Source organism: Lichenostomus cassidix, chromosome 3 (genome assembly GCF_008360975.1).
Source record: "Lichenostomus cassidix isolate B80296 chromosome 3, HeHo_3.0, whole genome shotgun sequence".
NCBI classification, from domain to species: Eukaryota; Metazoa; Chordata; class Aves; order Passeriformes; family Meliphagidae; genus Lichenostomus; species Lichenostomus cassidix.
The window spans coordinates 106,887,095-106,900,673 of record NC_139483.1 but is presented as its reverse complement, the minus strand read 5'-3'; the positions used below and the strand labels follow the sequence as shown (position 1 = coordinate 106,900,673).

Sequence of the window (13,579 nt, the reverse complement as noted above, 5' to 3'; positions counted from 1 at the left end):
TTGTTTACCTATGATGATCATGCAGAGCCCTGGCTGTGCTCAGCAGAGAACAGTCAGGGGAATATTTTGCTGTTTAATCTGGACTCCATGAGCTGCAAAGTTCAACCAAGATGCTGGAAAACTGAAGTTTATATTGATCCTTCCCAGGCATTGAAATCCATATTCATTTGACCAATGGCATTGTCTTAAGATCAAATGAAGAACCACATATTGGGGCAGGTGAGGGGGCCAAGGAAAGTGAATCTGGATTTTTGTACAGGGATAATTTGCAGCATGTGAAGGAAAAGGGTAATAATAAGGGCAGGTTCCTCTGCCAGGGTTCAGATCTCATCTGCAGTGAAAGTGAAGGGTTTTAAGGATGGGACCATGCTGGGTATCCCCCACACTGCAATACCTGCTTGGTATAAATGAATTTGGATCCTGAACACTGTGGGGTGTTTTAACAGGCAAGGTGTGTTCAGCTCTGTATGGCATGGAGTGCCCATGTGTGGCTAGCGCAGGTCTTTCCCATGCGAATTCTTTTTGTGTTTTATAAATAAAGATAAAATTTGGATGTTATTAAAAACAGTGTCCCAAGATCTGGATGGTGCAGGCCTGGCCAATCAGGCCTAGGGGGAGGTTTCTGGCTGACCAATCTGGGTGACTTTTGAAAACTCTATATATATGATGAAATCAAAACAATAAAGGTCTTTCCTTCTTGCCACTGAGAACTGAGTTCTTTACTCTGCTAGCTGCTCAACAGCGACACCCATGGACTTTGGGTTAGTACAGGGCGTGGCACACTGGGACTTGCACAGCAGGACCACAGTGACCACGGAGATCTCATCTGATCTCCTGGCTGTGATGGAATGAGGAAAAATGAAAGCACAACAATGAGCTCCATGGCTATGAGATGCAAACCAGTAGCATTTTCTCCAAAATGAGGATGCCCTTGTTTTCTGTGGGATATAACACCAGCAGTATATTATGTGAATATTCTTATCACATCCTCCTAATTGCAGATTTTTGAGAATTATAAATACGTAGAATGTGACCCAAAGCAGTTTTCCATGCTGTGCCAGCACTGGGCAGCCATTCCCAATGACTTCTGATATCTGTCATGTGTCATCTTCTCCAGGCTGAGCACATCCTGAAGCTCTCCCCATGGGCTGTGCAAGGTGGCTGTGCTGATGCACACCCTGTCCCCTCCAGTGCCAGCTGAGTGGGGCTGGTGCACATGGCAGTGATGCTGTGCTAGGTGTCACATTCTCAGGACTTTCATGGGGATGCAAGAGGAGATCTGCAACGTGGTTTGCTAGGGTGTTTTGTGAGGTCACATCGGCAAGGTGCTGGGTTTGCCTGCTGGGCTTTATGGTATGTGAAGTTGTGAGGGATGATGTTGCACTGAATGTAGGAAATAAGATGGATCCTCCAGGGCTTTCTTGTGAAATCAATTGGGACCGTCATGTTAAAGGATAAAGTGCATGAGCAGCAGCAGCAGCAGGGAAAGTGGGGAGGTGTGGTTTTTCCTGTCCTTTCCAGGCCTTTGCCTGGGGAGATGTGTCCAGAAGAGATGCTTAAGATCAGCTTCTGGACTTGAGCTGGTGACAGAAATGACCAATTCAGGTTCTGCTGTGTTCATGCTGGAAGCATTTCATGTTTCACCTGCTGTGGAGGGTTGACCTTGTGCAGCTGCCAGATCCCCACCCAGCTGCTCCTTCTTTCTCACCCATAAGGAGGGAGTTGAAAATAGGACAGAAAAGCTGATGAATTGAGATGATGGCACTGAGATCACTCACCCATTGCTCTGACAGACAAAACAGACTTGACATGGAGGAAATCAACTTAATGTATTTTATATTGAAAGTATGGTGTATAATGAGAAACAAACACAAAATTGGAATCTGCTGCTTCCATCCCCATATTCATCCCAGGCTCAACACCACTCTTTCATTCCCAGCTCAACCACCTTCCTTCCCACAGCAGCACAGAGAGGAAGGAGAATAGAGGTTGACATCAGTTCACAATGAGTTATCTCTTCCACTCCCTTCTCTCGCTGTCCCCCTGATCCAGAACAACACCTGGGTGTTTTACTGAGCCAGAGTCCACTGGGAAAAGCCAATCTCATCACCAAGGCACAGCAGGCCAGGAGAGCAGTGACACAGATCAGGGAATCCTGTCCTTGCAGGGAGAGGGGCAGAGAGGACAGAGAGGACACGTGGGGCTGGAGTGGGAAGGGAGCTCTGCACCCCCTGAGCACCCCAGGGCCTTTCCTGCCTCACTGTTTGTGCATCAGTGACCACCTCTGGTGAGTGACAGGGATCAGTCTGTCCACACCAAGTAATCAACCCCTGCCAGACAGTGATTCAGCCCATAATATCATAAAGCACAGAGCCACAGCTGAAAGAACTGTAAAAAAAAAGAAAGATAAACCTGCTGTTTAATTCCTTTATTTTGATCAGTGAGCACCAAAACTTTTATGGTTTGAAGTATAGATGTTGCTGTTTTGCAGCCAGTCCTTGTCTGTTACATTAAGAGTATAGAAATCTGGCAGAAAATAACCCCCATTCATTCCTGCTGGTCCTCATAGATCAAAGGGCCTTGGTGTGTCTCAGCTTAATTTCTGATTATAGCAATTTCCACACTGTAAATCATGTCATATTCAGTAAGGAGTTTCACAAGTGCAGAATCACAAATGATACATTTTATTGTAGAAATACAAATTTGGAATTTACACTAATAAATACACTCACTGGATTAACACTAAATATATTTAAATACACACACAAAAAAGAACAGCAATGAGTAATTCACTAAGCTCAATTTAACCATCAATTAAGCCTATAAACAGAGTTTCACCAGGGAACAATCTGACACAGTGCAAAGAGCAAATCCTACCAAAAAGGTGTCCCCTGCTCTGGGGATGAAAGTGAAGCAATCCTGTTGTCCTGTCTGCAAAGTGGGGTTTTATTCTCCTCTTCTGCCATGGAGGATTTCAGATACCAAATATATATTTTGGCAGAAGTGGAAGTGAGGCTGCAGTGAAAATCCCCTGTTGCTGGCATCCTAAATGGTGGTGGGCAGCCAGTAGATGTGGAAATGAGGGATATCAAGAGTTCTGATTACAAAGGCTGTGGGTCTTGAGCAGGGGCTGAACACTTAATTAGCATCACTCCCTCTCCCACCAAGCACAGGCCGAGGGAAGGGGACTCTGCCTGATAATCTCTCACCCCACCAGCAGTCTCTCATGCCCACATTAATCCCTTCACCACACAGGGGTGTTATTCCTCATTCCTAAACCAGGCCTAAATGACATTGTTAATAACAAAAATACCTCACAAAAATTTAGCTAAATCTAAGTACAATAGTAATGTATTTAGCACACAATAATTTAGTTCAATAAGTATGACTGAAGTTTTCTTAACTTAGATGGTGAAGAGAGAACATCTCTGTCATCTACACAGTTGGAGAGTTGCATTAGAGATTACATTACTTGTTTTCTGTGGTGAAAGATCAACATTTTGCATGGGCTACAGCTTTTATCACAGTTTCCACTTCATGAAAACCTTACATTTCACACAGGATAGAATCTTTAGCAGTGTCTTTTCCAGCTTGGGATTGCTGAAAATCAGAATGAGGGAATGAACACCCGGAAAAGCATACAGATACATGAATATAAAAAACATTGTGGTATATTCATTTTTGTTGGCATAAATTATTGTCAAGATCAAACATACAAAGTTCATGCTATACATTACAAAGAAGGAGAGAATAGATTTCATGGCTTTGATGTGGGCATCCATGCTGAGGCTCTTCATGGAGTTTGTCTGCATCTTGCACTTGTGTCTCCAAAGAGAAGAGAGAAGGAAAAGAGCAGAAAAGATGACTGCCATGAATGGAGCAGCATATTCACAGCCCATGAGAAAATAAATAGGGAACAAATACTTATCCCTTTTGACACTTGCTTCCCAAAAATTTCCGAGACAGGAGAAATTGTGGCTTTCATTGTGCACATTTTCAGCAATGTTGAAGGCAATGATGGTGATAGTGAAGGCTGAAAGCACTGAGCCCAGCAAGATCCAAGGCACAATCCTGTCAATTTTTACCTTCAGGTGGATGAAGAACCTGTTCCTGAAGTTGGCAATTTTTATGCAATAAAAACCACAAAGGCAGGCTGAAACCCATAAGTTTGAATAATTAAAAAAGCTTTGAAAAGACAGAATTAACTGAAGTGTAGGGTGACCATGAAAGTAATCGCTATAAGTTATTGAAAGGAAGTAGTATACCCATGAGATGCACAAATAGCAAAACCTGGAGCATCCCAGAAGAAGCAGAATCTTCTCACAAGAGTTCAAGATTTTCTTCTTGGCCCAGGCAATGCAGAGCACACAAACAATGAAAGTGTTTATCCACATGCCAGGGAATGCCTCCAGTGTGACAATGGCCAAAGTGGTGGCCCCATATGCAGTGACATTGAATTGCTGTGGAGAGTGACAAAAAGCTTCCATGCTGTGAGCTGGGGAGCAGAGCTGTGCTGGCCAAGGGGGCTGTGGCTGCAGTGCCTCAGGCAGGTCAGTGGCTGCTGTTGCTGGAGTGTCAGGGATGGCAGGAGGAGCTTTATAGAGCTGCTGCTGCTGCTGCTGCTGCTGGGGGGATTTTGGTGGCAGTGCTGTGGGGAGCAGGGCAGGTGCAGGGATGTAAATGTACTGGGTATCCCCTTACTCGAGGCCAGTGTCACTGTGCACTATTTGAATGTTGGTTCAGAGGGGCAGTGTTGGGTGACACAAAGAGCAGAGATGTTTTTCTGCAGTGGAGAGTTTTGTGGTTTTGAGACTGATCCATGTTTGATCAGTGTCAGGCTTCAGGATCTGGGTTCTTGTGTTCCTTGTTTACCTATGATGATCATGCAGAGCCCTGGCTGTGCTCAGCAGAGAACAGTCAGGGGAGTATTTTGCTGTTTAATCTGGACTCCATGAGCTGCAAAGTTCAACCAAGATGCTGGAAAACTGAAGTTTATATTGATCCTTCCCAGGCATTGAAATCCATATTCATTTGACCAATGGCATTGTCTTAAGATCAAGTGAAGAACCACATATTGGGGCAGGTGAGGGGGCCAAGGAAAGTGAATCTGGATTTTTGTACAGGGATAATTTGCAGCATGTGAAGGAAAAGGGTAATAATAAGGGCAGGTTCCTCTGCCAGGGTTCAGATCTCATCTGCAGTGAAAGTGAAGGGTTTTAAGGATGGGACCATGCTGGGTATCCCCCACACTGCAATACCTGCTTGGTATAAATGAATTTGGATCCTGAACACTGTGGGGTGTTTTAACAGGCAAGGTGTGTTCAGCCCTGTATGGCATGGAGTGCCCATGGACTTTGGGTTAGTACAGGGCGTGGCACACTGGGACTTGCACAGCAGGACCACAGTGACCACGGAGATCTCATCTGATGCTGTGATGGAACCAGGAAAAATGAGAGCACAACAACGACCTCTATGGCTACAAGAAACAAACAAACCACCAGCATTTTTCTCTCTTCAAAGTGAGGATGCCCTTGTTTGCTGTGGGATACAAGTGCCAACAGTATATTATGTGAATATTCATATCACGTTGTCCTAATTGCATATTTTTGACAATCGTAAAGTCTTGGAATGTGACCCAAAGCAGTTTTCCATGCTGTGCCAGCACTGGGCAGCCATTCCCACTGACCTCTGACATCTCTCATGTGTCATCTTCTCCAGGCTGGGCACATCCTGCAGCTCTCCCCATGGGCTGTGCAAGGTGGCTGTGCTGATGCACACCCTGTCCCCTCCAGTGCCAGCTGAGTGGGACTGGTGTGGCAGGACATTCCCCCCACCCCCTTCTCTCTCTCCCTGCTTGGTTTCAGAAGATAGATGACTCAGATTAGGTTAACAGCCTAAAACAGGGTCATCTTATGGCACCCAAAAGTCTGAAGTGAAATGAAGAGAGAATGTGAAAAATTTTTTGTGACCTCAAAGCCACCCTTTTTTATCCTATAAAAGCTCACGAAATCTCAGAAAAGGTTGAAGCTTTTTTACATGGATACTGAAGCGTGAGGGAAAACTTTTCCCCAGAGTCTGGACGCAGCTCTGTGGTAACTTCTTGCAAGATTGAGAGTGGACTCTAATGTATCCCAGCTCCAAAGATGGATTTTGGTAAGATCATTGGTTTCCTAAATTGTATTATTCCAGCTAACTTATAGGTACCTTTCTTAACTTGCATTTTTAACCATTTTTAAGCAAGCATTTACCCCATAATTTTATTTTAGTTATTATAGTTTTGCAATTATGCATTTATTGTGTGTGTATGTATGGCAATCTATTTTATGTTTGTATGTTTGTTATTTTCTATGTCTAATAAATTGTATTTTACATCATATTAGACTAATTGGTCAAATATCAAAGAACCTTGAGAACGGGACCGAGTCTTGGGGTGCTAGCTACTCTAATCTGTTGCCAGAAACCTAGCAAACTGCAGAAGCTCATAAGGCTCCTGTCTCCCATGCAAGACAGCTGGTGCACATGGCAGTGATGTTGTGCTGGGTGTCACATTCTCAGGGCTTTCATGGGGATGCAAGAGAGGATCTGCAACGTGGTTTGCTAGGGCTGGGGTGTTTTGTGTGGTAACATCTGGAAGGTGCTGGTTTTGTCTGCTGGGTTTTATGGTATGTGAGGTTGTGAGGGATGATGTTGCACTGGATGTAGGAAATAAGATGGATCCTCCAGGGTTTTCTTGTGAAATCAATTGGGACTGTCATGTTAAAGGATGAAGTGCATGAGCAGCAGCAGCAGCAGGGAAAGTGGGGAGGTGTGGTTGTTCCTGTCCTTTCCAGGCCTTTCCCTGGGGAGATGTGTCCAGAAGAGATGCTTAAGATCAGCTTCTGGACTTGAGCTGGTGACAGAAATGACCAATTCAGGTTCTGCTGTGTTCATGCTGGAAGCATTTCATGTTTCACCTGCTGTGGAGGGTTGACCTTGTGCAGCTGCCAGATCCCCACCCAGCTGCTCCTTCTTTCTCACCCATAAGGAGGGGTTTGAAAATAGGACAGAAAAGCTGATGAATTGAGATGATGGCACTGAGATCACTCACCCATTACTCTCATAGACAAAACAGACTTGACATGGGGAAAATCACCTTAATGTCTTGCATAATGACAGTACAGTGGATGATGAGAGACAAACACAAAATTGGAATCTGCTGCCTCCATCCCCATATTCATCCCAGGCTCAACTTCACTCCTTCATTCCCAGCTCCTTTGCCTCCTCTCCTGATGCCTAAAACAGGCTACCTGAAACAGAGGACTAGACAAAATTAGGAGTATAAAATGCAGACAAATTTGTTCAAGGCCTGCAAGGTAACATTCAGGCAAGCAAGTCCCCCTTGTGGGACTACACCCAAAATGGACGCTGGGTTATGAGCCCTTCACTTTTTATAAGTTCTGTCCTATTAGCATACTGGCCCCTGATTCTCCAATCTCACCCCCAGCAATCATGTCAACCACCCCAGGGCCACTATCCCCATTTCACCATTGTTTACTCATTTTTGTGCTCTAGGGCAATGAATGTGTGCTTGGAATTTCTGTTCAGAGGGATTGTTTTGGGTAAAGGTGCTGGGAACAGATGTTTTTAACATTTTAAGAAGCACAGAACTACATGAAGTTACATATACTCGAAGAGTAAAACTAGAAACCATTAAGGCATGGCCACCACAGCAGCAAAGTGCGGAAGGAGAATAAGGGTTGCAGTCAGTTCATAATGAGTTATCTCCACTCCCTTCTCTCGCTGTTCCCCTGATCCAGAACAACACCTGGGTGTTTTACTGAGCCAGAGTCCACTGGGAAAAGCCAATCTCATCACCAAGTCAGAGCAGGCCAGGACAGCAGTCACACAGATCAGGGAATCCTGTCCTTGCAGGGAGAGGAACAGAGAGGACATGCGGGGCTGGAGTGGGAAGGGAGCTCTGCACCCCCTGAGCACCCCAGGGCCTTTCCTGCCTCACTGTTTGTGCATCAGTGACCACCTCTGGTGAGTGACAGGGATCAGTGTGCACACACAGAGTTATCAACCCCTGCCAGACAGTGATTCAGCCCATAATATCATAAAGCACAGAGCCACAGCTGAAAGAACTGTAAAAAAAAAAAAAGAAAGATAAACCTGCTGTTTAATTCCTTTATTTTGATCAGTGAGCACCAAAACTTTTATGGTTTGAAGTATAGATGTTGCTGTTTTGCAGCCAGTCCTTGTCTGTTACATTAAGAGTATAGAAATCTGGCAGAAAATAACCCCCATTCATTCCTGCTGGTCCTCATAGATCAAAGGGCCTTGGTGTGTCTCAGCTTAATTTCTGATTATAGCAATTTCCACACTGTAAATCATGTCATATTCAGTAAGGAGTTTCACAAGTGCAGAATCACAAATGATACATTTTATTGTAGAAATACAAATTTGGAATTTACACTAATAAATACACTCACTGGATTAACACTAAATATATTTAAATACACACACAAAAAAGAACAGCAATGGGTAATTCACTAAGCTCAACTTAACCATCAATTAAGCCTATAAACAGAGTTTCACCAGGGAACAATCTGACACAGTGCAAAGAGCAAATCCTACCAAAAAGGTGTCCCCTGCTCTGGGGATGAGAGTGAAGCAATCCTGCTGTCCTGTCTGCAAAGTGGGGTTTTATTCTCCTCTTCTGCCATGAAGGACTTCAAATGCCAAATCTATACTTTTGGCAGAAGTGGAGGTGAGGCTGCAGTGAAAATCCCCTGTTGCTGGCATCCTAAATGGTGGTGGGCAGCCAGTAGATGTGGAAATGAGGGATATCAAGAGTTCTGATTACAAAGGCTGTGGGTCTTGAGCAGGAGCTGAACACTTAATTAGCATCACTCCCTCTCCCACCAAGCACAGGCAGATGGAAAGGGCCTCTGCCTGATAATCTCTCACCCCACCAGCAGACTCTCACGCCCACATTAATCCCTTCACCACACAGGGATGTTATTCCTCATTCCTAAACCAGGCCTAAATGACATTGTTAATAACAAAAATACCTCACAAAAATTTAGCTAAATCTATGTACAATAGAAATGTATTTAACACAAAATAATTAAGTTCAATAAGTATGACTGAAGTTTTCTTAACTTAGATGGTGAAGAGAGAACATCTCTGTCATCTACACAGTTGGAGAGTTGCATTAGAGATTACATTACTTGTTTTCTGTAGTGAAAGATCAGCATTTTGCATGGGCTACAGCTTTTGTGACTGTTCCTATCTCATGCAAACATTGCGCTTCACACAGGTAAGAACCCTTCTCAGTGCCTTTTCCAGCTTAGGATTGCTGAAAATCAGAATGAGGGAATGAACACCTGGAAAAGCACAGAGATATATGGATATAACAAGCATTATGGTATTTTCATTCTCGTTGGCATAAATTATTGTCAAGATCAAACATACAAAGTTCATGCTATACATTACAAAGAAGGTGAGAATAGATTTCATGGCTTTGATGTGGGCATCCACGCTGAGGCTCTTCATGGAGTTTGTCTGCATCTTGCACTTGTGTCTCCAGAGGGAGAAAAGAAGGAAAAGAGCAGAAAAGATGACTGCCATGAATGGAGCAGCATATTCAAAGCCCATGAGAAAATACATAGGAAACAAATACTTATCCAGTCTCATATCTGCTTCCCAGCTATTTCCGAGGCAGGTGAAATTGAGATTGCTACTGTGCACATTTTCAATGAGGTCATAGATAACGATGGCGATAGTGAAGGCTGAAAGCACTGACCCCAACAGGAACCAAGGGACAATCCTGTCAATTTTTACTTTCAGGTAGAGGAAGCAGCTGTTCCTGAAATTGGCAATTTTTACACAATAAAAACCACAAAGGCAGGCTGAAACCCACAAGTTGGAATAATTAAAAAAGGTATGAAAAGAGAGCACTAGTTGAATTATGGGTTGAACATGAGAGTAACTGGAATAAATTAATGAAAGAAATAAATATAAACTTGAGAAGCACAAATGCCAAAACCTGGAACATCCCAGAAGCAGCAAGATCTTCTCAATAGAGTTCAAGGTTTTCTTTCTGACCCAGGCAATGCAAAGCACACAAACAATGAAAGCATTTATCCACATGCCAGCAAATGTCTCGAGAGTGATGATGGCCAAAGATGTGGCCCCATATGCAGTGACATTGAATTGCTGTGGAGAGTAACAAACTTCCATGCTGCGAGCTGAGGAGCAGAGCTGTGCTGGCCAAGGGGACTGTGGCTGCAGTGCCTCAGGCAGGTCAGTGGCTGCTGTTGCTGGAGTGTCAGGGATGGCAGGAGGAGCTTTATAGAGCTGCTGCTGCTGCTGCTGGGGGGATTTTGGTGGCAGTGCTGTGGGGAGCAGGGCAGGTGCAGGGATGTAAATGTGCTGGGTATCCCCTTACTCGAGGCCAGTGTCACTGTGCACTATTTGAATGTTGGTTCAGTGGGGCTGTGTTGGGTGACACAAAGAGCAGAGATGTTTTTCTGCAGTGGAAAGTGTTGTGGTTTTGAGTCTGATCCATGTTTGATCAGTGTCAGGCTTCAAGAAATGGATTCTTTTGTTCTTTGGTCACCGTTGATGCTAACTTAGAGTGGGGTTTGCACTCAGCAAAGCACAGCCATGGCAGTGATGTGAGTAATCAGATCAGGAGATCCTAATCTGATAAACATTCATGTTGATCTCTTCTACCCTTTGTGCCTTGTTTCTTCCTACCAGTCCCACCTCAGTACAGACCGAGAGGATATGCAGATATTTTCCAAGTAAAATAATTCAGAGCATTATCATTTTTGCCATGGAATTTTTCACAATATTTTAAGTTTTGCCTAATACAGAAGGAAAAAGAAATTGTAAATTGCTTTTAAAATCATATGTATCTCTCCTCTATCTCTTTTTACTGGCCCTGAGCTCCAAGTTGACAGCACTGCAGATTATATTATAACATGCAATAAAATTTTCCAGTGGTACTTGAACAATGTCCTGGATGTCCAAAAGCCTGCTTGCTTGTTTCAGCACTATCAGTTTATCTGATAAAAGATTATCTCTCAATGACTTTTGCCAAAATTACTCGAGTCAGGCAATTTTGCTAACAGTCTCCTAGTCTTTCATCCAGGTAGATTTTTTTTTATATGCTCTTTTTTTCAATGTACACTTTTTCATTCTGTCTAGAATTATAGATATTTATAATATTTTAAAAGCAGAGCAATTGCTGTTGTTATTGTCTGCTGTGTATTTCAGATCTGAATGCTCATGTTATTAACCTGGAGGCATTTGACAAGTTCAGTCTTGTATTGATTTCAAGCTCTACAAGGGGGAACAGACTTACCCAAAATTTGGGAAGCTGGATGGATATTTTTTTTTATTAAGAATGTGGTTGGTACCACTTTGATATGACAGTTTTTCCAGCTGAGGAGATGTTTGTTTACATTCTTGCTTCAACAGAGGACATAAATTTCAGCCACATTTCTGTCTCAGAGTTTATTTGTGTTACAGTAGAGTAAAAACCAGTGTAAACAGATCAACAAAAGGTATTATCTGCATTTAGTGACACCAGCTTGTGCCTGTGTCTAGGAATCCAGGGTGGATCTGCCCCTGGCTGTGGGAATACTGATGTACAACAATTTTGGGTGCTTCATGCATTGTGGTGTAAGAGACCAAAAGACACCTGCTGTACTACCCAAAGTGGAAGAGCAACAGCTTTTCCCATCACGAAGTTTTTTACAGAACTGCACCCAGTTGAAGAATGTGCATGCACTGCCCTCCAGGGAGGACAAATGAAACTGGTGCTGGAGCCCCTCTGCTATGGAGACAGGCTGACAGCTGGGACTGTACAGCCTGGAGAAGGGAAGACTCTGGGGAGATCTTAGAGCCCATTCCAGTTTCTAAAGAGGCTCCAAGAGATTCCCTACATATATATATATTTATATATGTATGAAAACAAATATATGCCCTCAGAATGACTTATCTTTAGACATCCTCTTTACGTTCTTGAGTTACTTTAAAGTTAAGGGTTCTAAAAACCAAGTGGTTTTCAGACTGTTATGATTTTGCTTCAATTTTTTGTCTCTTTCTCACATCCACTGCTACATATCTGCAAATGTAGCTTTCTGCAGTGTTTTGACTCTCCTTGTTCACCTGTGAAAATGGCCTTTATGTGATGTATCAAGACGTGCTTCTCTTTTACTAATGGTGTGTTCAGTTCAGCTTAGGTGTCAGTGTCCTTAGACACAATCATTCCTAAGTGTTGAAGAAGACTCATGTATGTTGGGTGAAAGATCAATGCTTTGGGGCCCTTCTTCTACAAACAAGAAAAGATCTCTGTACTTTTTCCTCTGCAATGTGATGTCTTACTAGAAGCTTCCCACTTTGATTTGTTTAGAGAAAAACATGTTGCTTAGGTTGAAGGACTGCCTTCTTTCTAGTAAAAGGCCCATTTCCCACTCAAACCTAGTTGCTCAAGCTCTCTGCCTTGTGCTGTGGGTGGTGGTGTCAGAGGACAAACCCTTTCCTATCTAACTGCTGAACACAGAGGTGATCATCCTCACTTTCATGACTTGTAATTTCAAATGTGAAATGAAGGAGCAGGATTCCATGCCCAAGTTAAAGGCACTCAGGCACTCCAGGGCACATGGAACCTGTGGGAATACTGATGCACAGCAAACTAGAGATTTATGGAGCCTTGGCTCAGTTGGATCATGTGCTCTTCCTGCCCCATGTCCCCTGAGAAAGAAGACAGCAAAGTGCAAGACAAGATTTTGTCATCTCTGACACCCACCAGGAAGAAAAGGAACATCAAACTGGAAGGCCAAGGATTACTGGTATAAGTGACCACTTCTGGAGGCAGAGACTGGCATGTTTTGCATGGAGCATCAGTTCTGGGATGGGATCAACTGAGGGAAAACACTGTCAGGGCATTCATAGTCATATCTCTCTTACTTCTAATCTTTACAATGTGATGTTAATTATTAATTGAAAGCAGCACTGGGCCAAATTCTAATGGCACTGGAGTGTTATAAACATGGAATAATTCTGCTTAAGAGTGTGGCTTTTCTCCTGTGCAGTCAAGATTGTAATGCTGACAGGTAACAAACACAGGGGAAGGAGTCAGCAACTTTGGGCCAGATGGAGAAGCTGTGATGTGAAATCTGGGTGGATCTCTCACCAGATGCACTAAAGACATGAAGTTACCACATTCCTCTCTGCAATGTTCCTCCAAGTGGACTTAGGTAGTTGATAAGAGCAATGCCATCAGGTGCCATCCAGGGGGAAATCCAACTGTTATAATAATGTTTCAAAAGCAGAAAGTCTGACACTGGTTGGCTGACACTCCTTGGAAAGCTCAGCAACATGCCCTATATATTGCCAGAGATGAGAGGGACCAGCTTCTGTTCCCACTGCAAAAATGGGCTCCAGCATCTTGTCACTCTGCCTGACACTTCTGCTAAGTTCTGTCTATGGTTCTCCAGTCTCTGTAAGTAAAACCTGATTTCTATAGGCTCCTATCAGTCCTGAGGCATCTCATACCTCATACCTTATACTGGTTGTTTTCCAT

General features: G+C 43.5%; 2 protein-coding genes across 2 annotated transcripts; both read right to left on the bottom strand.

Annotated features, from left to right (window-relative positions):
• Positions 1–2,878: 2,878 nt before the first annotated feature.
• LOC146440384 (taste receptor type 2 member 10-like) lies at positions 2,879–4,878 on the bottom strand. The gene is made up of 2 exons (XM_085057436.1): positions 4,253–4,878; positions 2,879–3,859 (listed from the first exon to the last, which is right to left on the bottom strand). The coding sequence occupies exons 1-2, from the start codon at positions 4,485–4,487 to the stop codon at positions 3,522–3,524; spliced, it is 573 nt and encodes a 190-aa protein (XP_084913562.1). The 5' UTR covers positions 4,488–4,878; the 3' UTR covers positions 2,879–3,521.
• Positions 4,879–9,270: 4,392 nt separating this feature from the next.
• LOC146440383 (taste receptor type 2 member 2-like) lies at positions 9,271–10,419 on the bottom strand. The gene has a single exon (XM_085057435.1). The coding sequence runs from the start codon at positions 10,222–10,224 to the stop codon at positions 9,271–9,273; it is 954 nt and encodes a 317-aa protein (XP_084913561.1). The 5' UTR covers positions 10,225–10,419.
• Positions 10,420–13,579: the final 3,160 nt, after the last annotated feature.